General features: G+C 34.8%; 1 protein-coding gene across 2 annotated transcripts; it reads right to left on the minus strand.

Annotated features, from left to right (window-relative positions):
• Window positions 1–6321: 6321 nt before the first annotated feature.
• LOC114300863 (S-adenosylmethionine synthase 3) lies at window positions 6322–9981 on the minus strand. Of its 2 annotated transcripts, XM_082914796.1 has the most exons (3): window positions 9865–9981; window positions 9818–9833; window positions 6322–7875 (listed from the first exon to the last, which is right to left on the minus strand). In XM_082914796.1, exon 3 carries the CDS (start codon window positions 7864–7866, stop codon window positions 6685–6687), a length of 1182 nt encoding a protein of 393 aa, XP_082770922.1. In that variant the 5' UTR covers window positions 7867–7875; window positions 9818–9833; window positions 9865–9981; the 3' UTR covers window positions 6322–6684. The 2 variants fall into 2 exon arrangements, with proteins under 2 accessions (XP_082770922.1, XP_028101545.1); XM_028245744.2 differs by having other exon boundaries at window positions 9818–9978.
• Between the last annotated feature and the right edge of the window lie 2795 nt (window positions 9982–12776).

Consider the following 12776-nt stretch of genomic DNA (forward strand, 5'->3'; position numbering starts at 1 on the left):
ATTTGGGTTGTAGTTGATAGACTGACTAAATCTGCACATTTCCTACTAGTTAGAACTACATTTAATACTTATAGATTGGCTACAATATATGTTGATGAGATTGTCCATTTACACGCAGTTCCGGTATCTATTATGTCGGATAGAGATCCGAAATTTGTATCTAGATTGTGGAAGAGTTTGTAGGAAACTATTGGAACAGAATTGAGATTTAGTACTGCATTCCATCCACAGACAGATAGGCAGTCAGAACAAACAATACAGACTTTGGACGATATGCTTCGGATGTGTGCCTTAGATTTTCAGGAGAGTTGGGAAGATTATTTGTCACTTGCAGAATTTGCATACAACAACAGCTTCCACTCCAGCATCGGTATGGCACCATACGAGGCTTTGTATGGCAGAAGGTGTAGATCACCGATTTATTGGACAGAAGTCGGGGATAGGGCTTTACTTGGGCCTGAAATTGTGCAAGACACTTCTGAGAAGATCAAAATTGTTCGACAAAGGCTCAAGACAGCTCAGGACCGACAAAAGAATTATGCAGATGTTCGAAGAAGACCTCTCGAGTATAAGGTCGGTGACCATGTGTTTATTCGTGTGTCTCCGATGAAAGGCCAAATCAGGTTTGGGAAGAAGGGCAAGCTGTCGCCCCGTTACATTGGGCCGTTTCAAATTCTGGAAAGGATTGGTCCAGTTGTTTATAGAGTTGCTTTGCCACCGGGGTTTGAGCAAATTCATAATGTGTTTCATATGTCGATGTTGAGGGGTTATCTTCGAGACCCGTTTCATGTGATTGATTATCACCGGGTAGCTCTTGATGAAAATATGGAGTACACCGAGTAGCCGGAACGAATCATTGACCGGCAAGTGAAACAATTGAGAAGCAAGTCCATCCCAATGGTGAAAGTGGAATGGAAAGAACACTATGGGACGGATGCTACATGGGAAAAAGATGAGGAAATGCGACTACGCTATCCACATTTGTTTCCCGACGAAGGTAAAATAAGTTTGGAGGACCAAGCTTCCTAAAGGAGGGAAGATTATGATAACCCTGTTCCGTATTATGCTAATTGGTCCGTAGTATGAATATGATTATGTGTTTGATATGATTTTATGTGCCATTATGTGAAAATATATGGTTTTGAATTTCTATCTGTTCACCGTAGGAAAATCTGTTTGATTATCTGCTTTGGAATTTAAATTGAAGGCTCTAACGGCCACCAAACCCGAAATTGATTACGCCGTTGTGATTAGCGTAATTTTTAGAGCCTACGGTGAAAGATTAATTAGATTAAGTTAATAATATAGTGCTCAATTATTCAATATTGTAAATATAATTAAGGAAACTCCTATGAGTGGAGCATTATACACCCAACCCCTCTCTTTTTGTTCATTTGGCTGAAACCAACTCAAAGAAAAGAGAGAGAGGGCTAGCTACAGAGAGAGAGAGGGAAACAATTGAAGTTTTGATTTTGAAGCTTGAGTAATTGAGACCAACTCAAGATTTGACCATAAATTTGGAAGATTGGGCTTCTAGGTAAGCAATTGGCTATGAATTCATGAGTTTAATATTGTAATTTGTGAATTCAAAGTTGAAGGGTGATCAAGAACAAGAATTGTGTTGTATTTGATGAATTTGAAGTCATGGGATGCATGCATGTGTATAATTGCCATGAATTTGTATAGTTAAGCATGAAAGGCATGATCCATGTAGGATTTTGGTTAGAGTTTATGCTTGTGATCACCATTTGCACCATTTGAGTTGGTAATGAAAGTTATATCTCACATGCATGTACAATTCCTAACAGTATGAGCTTTGAATGCATGAAATTGTTATGTTGGAAATAAGTTTGGTGTGAATTGAGACATGCATGTGATTAATTTGTGAAATTGAGCTTCATAATGTAATGAATTTGGTGTTGGATCATGTTAGTATATGTATATGTGAAGGTTGAGTCAAAATCATGTGTTTAGAGTCTTTGAATATCAAATTCGAACTCAAGAACAAGTTCTAAAAAACCCAAAATTTGTGACGTCCGCTCGAACGGGAGAACCGCCGCTCGAGCGGGAAATGCGAGCTCCCAGAACTTTTTGCTGACATAATGTCCACTCGAGCGGGTAAGTTCGCACTCGAACGGGGAGCTATGTAGGATGACCTTCCGCTCGAGCGTCCGAGTTCGCGCTCGAGCATAGAAAAGATGTAACCAATACTTTTGCAGACCTCATGGGTCCGCTCGAGCGGGGAAGTCCAGGCTCGAGCGGGGACCCCTGTTTCTGAAATTTTGAAAATGCGTTCTGTGTTTCAATTTTTGTTCCCTTTCACTTCTAAGTACTCTTAGGCATGCATTAAGCATTGTAATGAGTTAAATGATAAGAATGAAGCGTAAAGAGGAATATGTGAATTAAGAATGGATTGAATTGTTTGTGACCCTTTGTGTTCATGGAATGTGTAGGGTCGAGCTCCAGGCAAATCATCCAGCCGATCACTGTGAGTAATATCTTAACAAAGATATCTGAAATATGCTATTTGTCCAGTTGCTCATCTTCATATAAGTCTGTCAATCTGAATTGTGGATAAATGTTTGCTATGTCGAAAGAATGAAAGTCTGAATGGGCCAAGGGCCAATTTGACATGAAAGTCTGAATGGGCCAAAGGCCAGTTTGACATGAAAGTATGAATGGGCTATAGGCCAGTTTGACATGAAAGTATAAATGGGCCAAAGGCCAGTTTGACAAGAAAGTATAAATGGGCCGAAGGCCATTCTGACATGAATGAGAGAATGGTTAAGCCAAAGGCCAGTTTGACATGAATGAAAAATAAATGGGCCAAAGGCCAATTTGACATGAATAGATTGGGCCCGAGGCCGTCCAATGTGTTTAAAACCGTAGTTACTTGACCTACATATGTATAAATGTATGTATTAGATAGAAATATGAATTGGGCCCAAGAACGTTTGATGTATATTGTTCCAATGTATTTTCTTTATTTGATATTATTCACTGCGCTTTCGCTCACGCTCATTCATGTGTCTGTAGGTGAGCCAAGGGAGGTCCAAACCCAACCTCAGTGAAGTTTATGTAGAACAACCGAGGTTTTGAGGAGTCAACCCTTACGTCTCACGCACAAGACACGTCTTCGCCCTTTTGCTATCTTGTGTTATTTGGTCATGTTGGCGAGGACTTTGGATACATTGTAAATTGTTTTGATTGGCTGACCTAGACTTAAATGATCTTGTCTGTACAGAACTTTATGTTACTGTATTTTCTGATGTGAGTTATTAATATGAATATGTATGGTTTGTTATAATGTGCCATGTAAGCACAGCTCTATGGACAAAGTTTTAAATTTGCTTCCGTTTGGCCCCTTTACGCTGATGAGTTATGTCTAGTTTGGTTTGAGGCCGTAGGTAATCCCTTGATTACTGGCCGGTTATGTCCTTAACCTATAGGGGCGGGTTCGGGTCATGACAAACTGGGCCATTGTACCAGTGTGGAGGCGAAGCTATGGGCCATCTATAGGGGCCTCACAATATTGTTTCAGAAAGGCACCCTGGATGTGGAAATTGAAACTGAGGCCACTCAAGCCGTCAAGCTAATCCAGGATGGGCCAAACCACAACTCCCCTTACAAGGCCATCATAGAAGATACAAAGTTCTTAATGAAAAGATATAACTGTACACTAAGTCACACCCTGAGGAAAGGAAACATGGTTGCTGATAGATTGGCAAACATAGGAGTGGAACAAGATGACCATGTGGTTATTCTAGAGGACCCCCAGAAAATGTAATAGCTTTGGTCATAGATGATATGACTGGAGCTCATTTTGAGAGGGATTAGCCCCTAAATTGCTGTTTGTTTTTTGAGACCCTTTCTTTGCTTCTTTATGCTTTCATCTGAATCCAAAAATAAAAAAAAAAACACAGAGCATAACCAAAGGTATCATGCCTTCCTTTGAGTTTAGTCCCGTGGAGATCATAGGTTCAATTCTCCTTACGGAAATTAAATTAAAAGAGTGCAAGTACTTTGGTGTTTTGCTAAGTGTGAGGAGATTTTCTTCTATGGGTGCTAATCTAACAACTTATTAACATTTGCCAAAAAAAAAAAAAAAAACAAGATATAAGAAGCAGTTATCTCTCATTAAAGCCATATGTAGGAATAGATTTTCTATTCACACACTCCTGAACACCCAAAATAACTCATAATATATACTAAGATCCTCATTCAATAAGATTTGAGCCATACAATAAGATTAGAGCCATATGTAACCAGGCCCACCCCTGAGATTTACGTGGCCTAAAGTCGATAATCAATTAATAAATTTTTGGGGTCTTTCATATTTTTTTTTCATTAAAAAAAAATAAAGGTAAAAGATAAAAGATTTGTGTCAAAATCACAAAAAATACTTGATATTGCATTACAACAACTAATAAGTGTCGCTTGATTTTCGCTCTTCTTGCATTTTAGAAGCGAATAAATCAATCATACTTGCATAATCTAGTTTTTTTGCAAAATCATTTTCAATGGATAACAATACTAATTATTTTAAATGGAACTTTCAATTTTTTAATAGGTCAATTTATTTTAAGTTAGCTTAGGCCTTCCTTAATTTTTTTTAAATTTAAAACATACTTAATATATTACACTAAACTACAATAGGAGGGGACTCCTTTTTTAGGTCTATTTTCAATAGATAACAATGTTAATTTTTTTGAATAAGTCTTTCAATTTTTTAATGGGTCAATTTATTTTAAGTCAGTTTGGGTCTTCTTTAATTTTTTTTAGCCTTAAAACATAACTAATATATTACACTAAACTATAATAGAATGGATCCTTTTTATGGGTTTATTTTGATAGACCCTAAGCCATGATCTGGTGAGTCTATGTCCAGGGTCGGCCCTGTATGTAACATTCGATTTTTCTATTCACATAATCCTGAACGCCTAAAATAACTCATAATATATACTAAGATCCTCATACAATAAGAAGTGAGTCAAACCTAGTGTCTTAACCGGACCGAGCAAGTCACGAACGGGTTTTATAATCCAGGTATAAAACACAAATTAAGGTCTATTTTGGTAACACGATTAAAAATTATTTTTTAAAATTTTTTTAAATCACAGCACTTCTCTATTTTTTTATATTTTTTTAAAAAAATTAAAGAATAAATTTTTACTTCTCAAAATAAATCTAAATGGAATGCGAGACATTCCCCCACAATCAACTGGATAAAAATATTTGATTCCGCCTTTGCAGATAGGCGTGGTCCACACTCATGTGCGTGTAGCTGAAGCGGGATGTCTATCATTATCTATTTGAATTGAGAGTTTTTTCCACCGCAGAATATAAACGTGTGTCCTATTGTCTGGTTCCTTTCTTCCTGACTTGGTCCCCATATTTACCATGACTGCCCTGCCTGAAGCCTAAGTGGTTGTTTTTGGGTTGGTTGGCAACCGTTGTCTAGATCTATTTGAATTGAATTGGTTGAGGAAAAATAAAGAAAAATAAAAATTTAAAAAGAAAAGGCAATAACATAAACATTTTGTTTGGGGAACTAAAATTATGTTTGAATTTTAAATTTATGAAAGAAAAATAGAAGAGAAAGAAAATGTATTATTATGTAGAAGTTAATTTTTGTTCGAATAAGTTAAAATTTTCACATTTATAGTTTGACCTGAATTTTAATTTTTGTTCGAATAGTTTGATCTGAATTTTACTTTAATATTTATTCCTTTAATGTAAAAAATATATATATATGATCTTAACTTCAAATTTTAATTCATCCTTCCATTTATAATAAGTATATTTCAAGACTCACATTAAAAGTAGTATATTTTGAGAAAATTAATAAAAATTCAAACGGAAGGACAAATTAAAATTTGAAATTCATATCATATTTTTTAAAATTAAAAGAATAAAAGATCAAAATAAAATTCAAATCAAACTTTATATGTGAAATTTTTAATTTATACGAACAAAAATTAACTTCTACATAATAATATAAATTTTAAAATCAAATTAATACTAAACTTAAAAATTAGGATTAATATGTTGTTCAAATTTAGATTAAAATAAAAATTAAATCTAACGACCAAACATCATTCTCACCCTGGTCCATTGTTTCCCAAGCAGGCCTCTCCAATTTTTATACCAGAACTTCAGGAACTTTGACCATCTTGAAGGTTTTGAAGCAATTGAAAAGAGTAATCATCACATTTGGCATTCAAGGTTATGCATGCTTGAAAAGGCAACTTCAGTGATGGTACTTCCAACAATGGAAGGCTATGAGCAATAGGATTTCAACAGAAAAAGCACTGAACAAAATGGATATAAATTGTTGAACAATTCATAATCTCACTGGTTAACAAATAAATCATTAATACAATGCTGCTGCTCTGCAGCTGACCCCCTTACACACAGCTATTTTCTTGAATGAAAATATATTTAGTACAGCTCTTTCATACTTGTTTTAAATCCAACTATGACAATAATAATACTTCATTCATAAACAGCATCATCTCATATGATCAAGACAGACTCGAAAAATAAAAACACAAAAAAAAAAAAACAAGAAAATGAAACACAATAACAAGCAAACAATAGGCAAACTCCTACGTTAGAGAGCAGCGGCAAAGAACAGACAGATTATTAATTGATCCCTTGCAAAGTAATTGAATTTGCAGAAACTTAATCCTGGGGCTTATCCCATTTAAGGGGCTTCACCACCTCCCATGTGAAGTCAGCGTCATCTCTTCCAAAGTGCCCGTATGCAGCAGTCTTCAAAAACCTTCCATTGCCACCCCTCTTGAGATCCAAGTTGATGGATATCATTCCAGGCCTGAAGTCAAAATTCTCCTTCACGATCTTGAGAATCTCCTTGTCTGGGATCTTTCCTGTGCCATATGTGTCAACAAACACTGACAATGGCTCGGGCACACCAATGGCATACGAGACCTGCACAATGCACCGGCGAGCAAGCCCACTGGCAACAATGCTCTTGGCAGCCTGCCTAACAATGTAAGCCCCGCTTCGGTCTACCTTGGTGGGGTCCTTACCGGAGAAGGCACCACCACCATGGGCTCCCCAACCACCATAGGTATCGATGATGATTTTTCGACCAGTGAGACCAGCATCACCATGTGGCCCACCAATGACGAATCGGCCAGAAGGGTTGAGGTGGAAGATGGTCTTCTCATCAAGGTACTTCTCGGGGATGACAGGCTTAATGACATGCTCCTTGAGGTCAGCAGCAATCTCATCGTTAGTAACAGTCTCGTCATGCTGAGTGGAGATAAGAACGGTATGGACTCGAATTGGAACCATGGCACCTTTGTCATTGTAATACTCAACAGTGACTTGGGTTTTGCCATCAGGTCTCAACCAGGGGCAAGTTCCATTCTTTCGCACTTCAGTGAGGCGGGCACCAAGTTTGGTTGCAAGGACATGGCTGAGGGGCATCAGCTCGGAAGTTTCATCTGTGGCATAGCCAAACATGTGACCCTGGTCACCAGCACCAATCTCCTCGGGGCGCTTAGTGAGATGACCGTGGACACCCTGGGCAATATCAGGGCTCTGTTGCTCGATGTTGACTAGAACCTTGCAATTATCAGCATCAAGACCAACATCATCGGAAACAAATCCAATGGTGCGGCATGTGTCACGCACAATCTTCTCATAGTCTACCGCGGCTTTGGTTGTGATTTCACCGAAGACCATGACCATGTTAGTCTTGGTGCAAGTCTCACAGGCAACTTTGCTGTCTTGATCTTGTTCAAGGCAGGCATCGAGAACTGCATCAGATATCTGATCACAGAGCTTGTCTGGGTGACCCTCATTCACAGATTCGGAAGTGAATAGGAAAGTTTCCATTCTCTCAAACTGCAAAACGCAAAACACCCACAATGTAAATCAATATATGAATGACCTAGCACCAAACTTATTATATATAAGGAAGAAAAAAAAGCATTAAGTACAAATGCATCACACAAGTTCAAAGACTGGAATATAGAATTAGGTTCATGTTCGCAATGAAAGAACAATATGTTCTAGATAGATACTACATACACCCATGAAAAACGTTGATGAGTATCTTGCGAAAACAATGTTTAAGCCACCTCCCAAAAACAAATAATCCCATAAATAAACTATAATATGAAAAAGGCAGCTTGATGCAGATACTGTCAGACAGCTGTCAGGTATAAAGTTATTATGCACCGCCAGACAGATTGCATAAAGCATTGTGGAATATATATAATACATATATATATATACAAACCTAGCATCAATTAACTTTAGATATATTGCTGCAAATAATTTTATCCCTTTATTGTAACATGTGGTCCAGGGGAATTTTCCTTTTGAACTACAGAAATGGGCCTGGTGACAAACTATCTAAATGAGATCTTGTAATAGAAGGAAATGCAGATACTCCAAAAACAAAGTGGTCGTTCTAGCATGGCGCACATAACGAATAAAATACAGATCTAATCTATAGAACATAAAAGGATGTTCCAAAATCATAACATAACGTAGATATATACAAATTCGCATGTATACACGTGGTTTTGTGTGGGAGTGAGGAAGGCAATTTTATGACCAAATTATGAAAACCCAAATGCAAATCCAGTTTGTGTATTCATATACAGGGTGTGCAAGTATGCAAGTCTATATTGTTGTAAATTTATTTATTTTATTTTTTTTATTGGTAATGGGTTGTCCAGATCAAAACCCGACTATTCCCAAAGGTGCACAAGTTTCCCGCAAGTACACCATGATTAATTCAAAAGTTATTTCCCAATCCAATGGCCCAAATAAATTGTTAGAACCTAAGAGGTTTCCATCCTGAACCTTAGAGGAAGCACACCCCCAAGATCAAGGCCTTGCCACCACCATGGGGTTATTTTGTCGTAAATTTAAATTACTTTGCAATCCTAGCAACTGAAAGAAAACTTGCCAATCTAAAGGCAGATCTGTCATTTCAATACAACAGAAGTGGAAAAAAATCCGAAAAATTGTGTCCCAAACATTATGTGTAGTGAAGATTCAAGCTTAGTGCGGAGTAGGCCCGTGCCCACAAATTATCTTCAGGGTAATTTTGGTATATAATCTTTTTGAGTGTTTAATATTGCTAGAAAAATATCCATACTATGTATATATTATATAATAAAAAAAAAGTTTTGCGTGGACTGACACTTTTTATTTTTTCTCAAAACAAAAGCTCTAAACTATTTTAATTCTCTTATAGATCCAACTACTTCAAATAACTTCCATAGTTGTCAGATCCAATTCTTTCAAATAACTGATAGTCTAAATTTCACACATGAACATGCCCACCTCTAGTGTGTGTGTGTGTGTGTGTGTAAGCCTTTTGGCTAAAATAACTAACAAAATCTATTCTTAACAGTTTAACTCAAGGCAAAAATGAAATGATTATGAAAGCCCTTGTCTAGCCTCCCACAACCAACCCGCATTAACACTTGAACATCTCAAATGATAAATCAAAATTGACTAAAACTTAGATCCACCGACACAAGTGCTCAAACCGGTTAGCTAAGACTAGACAGTCAAACATTAGATCCAGCAAAGTGTATGAGAATAGTTCATATCTTACATACAGATCCAGTATAAAAACCCCAACAAAAACTACTCTGAGTTAAGAAACTTTTGTAAGAACAATCAGATCTGAAAGCAAATCTTGAAAACATTCACTGAGTACAAAGAAACAACCAGCATCAACAGATCTGAGTCATTGGAGCACGAAATCCAACAAGAAACCGCAAAATCAGTGAGTAAATACATTGTAAGGGTACAGAAAATTTACCCGAAGATGATAAAACAAGGATGCGAAGAGATATCCACCCAAAAAAAAAGGATGCGAAGAGAGACAGAGAGAGAGAAGAGAGACCCCTTAGCTGCTTCCTAGGGCTTTTTGCGAGTCTTACCCATGGACTTCGGGTTCGTATTTATAGACTTGTTTGAGAGAGAGAGAGAGAGAGAGAGAGAGAGGGATTTGAATTGGTAGTTTGATTTTTTTTTATTATTATTAAATTACCCTGACCTTCGTAATAAAATTTTAAGTAAATTACAAATTGTTTAAAATATAAATAATTTTATATAATTTTAAAAATGGGTAACTTATATTTACATTTTTGATATTTAGATTTAATACATATTATCATTTGACATTTGAAAAATCATATTAACCCTTCTGTCATTGTAATTATATATACAGATTAAAAATATTGAACTCATACACTCTCTCTTTTCTTACTTTATTTTACTTCCTCTTTTTTTTTTTATTGTAATTTCTTCTATTTTCTATAAGGAGTTATTGCCTTTTAACTACAGAGATAAAAATGTAATTTCTAAAATATCAGGGAGTGGAATATAATTTGATCAAACCTCAGGGTTGTCAATGCAATTTATCCTTTAAAAATTATAATCCACTCCTTTAAATTTCTAATCGTGTAACAAATGACTCATTTTATTAATAAATTATGAATTTAATTAACAATTTTTAATGATATTATAAATATATTTTTATTAATAATTTAGATAATTTTATTGTTATATAGAGAAATAGTTAAGAATTTTATTTTTTCTATCAATTCTGTTAAATAAAGAATTTTGATGAATGAAAATTTATAATTTCTAGAAACACAAAAGGTAATTTGTATTTTAAACAAATTTTAAATAGTGTATTTGTAATTTATTTTGAAGTTTTATAAAAATATAGTATGTCACATAATTTTAATATAATTACATTTATTACTCTAATAAGGTCAACAATGCTATATCTCCTAAATTATCACCCCTAAATGATTCCTTAATGATGTGGCATTAAGGTTAGATTTCACATGATGGAATTTTTAAGAATAATGCTATATACATTAGTGTACTAACTAGTGTACAAACTGATAATGTGGCTTAATTATTAGTGTACTAACTAGTGTACAAACTGATAATGTGGCATAATTTAAGAAGTTTTTGGTATTTTTAATATAATTAATGAGTGAGGTCAATAATAATGTCATAACTAATATCGGTACATTAGTTAGTACACTAATTGGTGCATGTAACACCACTGAATGTTTAATAAATCAAAATTTGACACTTGTCAGACACATTTTTAGAGGTGATTAATGAATGTTTCAAGCATTTTTCTTAAAAATAATGTAAATGCTGTGAAAATATAATAAAAAAATAAGAATAAATATTCAATGTAAAAGAAATAATATCATCACATTTTTATTCATATCATTCATGAATTAGTGTTGTTTGAAAATTAAATTTTTCAATTTATTTTAAAGTTATTTCTGATTAATAAAAAGTAGAAGATGTATCAAATAATCTAGTACATATTCTTATAATTAAAAAATTATAAATAGTTCAAATAAGTTAAACCAAGTAACTTTATTAATTAAAAAAGTTTTAAAATAAAAGAAAAGAAAAAGAAGAAAGGGGTTAAGTGATATATAAATCAAGGAGTTTTCTTAAGTGTGCAAGTGCACACCATGTGCCACTTACACAAAAAGTGTAAGTGTAAGGTGTAAGTATAAGTATAAGGTGTAAGTGTAAGGTGTAAGTGTAAGGTGTAAGGTGTAAGTGGGTTGCACATGGTGTGCAACTTCAAAAAAGGTGTAAGTGTAAGGTTTAATTTTTTACAAAAGGTGTAAGTGTAAGGTGTAAGTGTAAGGTGTAAGTTGCACACCATAACCAAACCCATAAATCAAAATCGTATGAGAATTTAATATAATTATATTAAGATTATGGGTTTACTGAGGAGGTCATTGTAATTTATTTATTTATTTTAAGGCTAAGTTTAACATGTGCTTAAAAGGTTAAAAAGTTATTTAAAAATTTAAAAAATTATCATTATTTATCAAAAGTCAAAAAGTACGGCTGTATAACTCTCGATCTTAATTTTTTCCTACACACTAATTTATATCATTTTTTAATACACATTTTTTTATAAAAAAATCAAAAAGTTAATTCAAACAGCCATATTTTTTTCCTAGTCTAAAAAATTAAAAAGTACACTTATTTAGACTATCTCAAACAACTCCTAAATTTAATAATTGATTGGTGGGGTCCAGAGAGTTGTACGATGGTTGGAGTAGTTGTGTGACGATGCGAATTCTGAGCCGTGGGATGATGATAAATCGAACGGCTAAAAATGTTTGGAGTGGGTGAGCGAGAGTGACAGATCCACTGAAAACTATCCAATGTTATTTTTTAGTTTGATTAATTATTATTATTTAGTTAGTATTATATTATTATTTGCCTTTTAATTTCTTTATTACGTCACCGTCGACGAGTCCTCGTTCACCAACCCCACCCAACCCCGAACGCAAATGGGCTTGACTTTAAAGTCAGCTCCTCGGCTTGGCTCTTTTGAGCCATCTCCCCAGTTTCTCCTCTTCATTTGTTTTAAATTTTTTTTTCCAAAAAATTATCCCTGATCATTGATTACTAATGTAATAAGTAGAAGGTTTTAAATTTTATTCTCTCTTTAATAAAGTTTTGCTGTTTCAATTTGTATAAGTATTGTAACTAATTGAAAAAACTAAGGTAAATTATATGAGTGATGCTGGAGACCCCCAGTGACTAGTCACTCCAGCACCTCCAATGTCACATGGCACACTGCCAGTGACTGAAGTCCAAAAAAAAAAAAGAAAATTGTTTTCCAACCAATCAGTAAGGACCCCTAGCACCCTCACTGGGGGTCCAATGCATTTTCCAAATTATATTTACCTCTTTTGAGATTTAGGAAAAATTAT

This window comes from Camellia sinensis, chromosome 2 (assembly GCF_055761805.1).
Source record: "Camellia sinensis isolate YWXY chromosome 2, ASM5576180v1, whole genome shotgun sequence".
Taxonomy (NCBI): domain Eukaryota; kingdom Viridiplantae; phylum Streptophyta; class Magnoliopsida; order Ericales; family Theaceae; genus Camellia; species Camellia sinensis.

Coding starts and splice junctions, on each gene's coding strand:
- LOC114300863 (XM_082914796.1), bottom strand. CDS start 7,866: ATGGAAACTTTCCTATTCACTTCCGAATCTGTGAATGAGGGTCACCCA.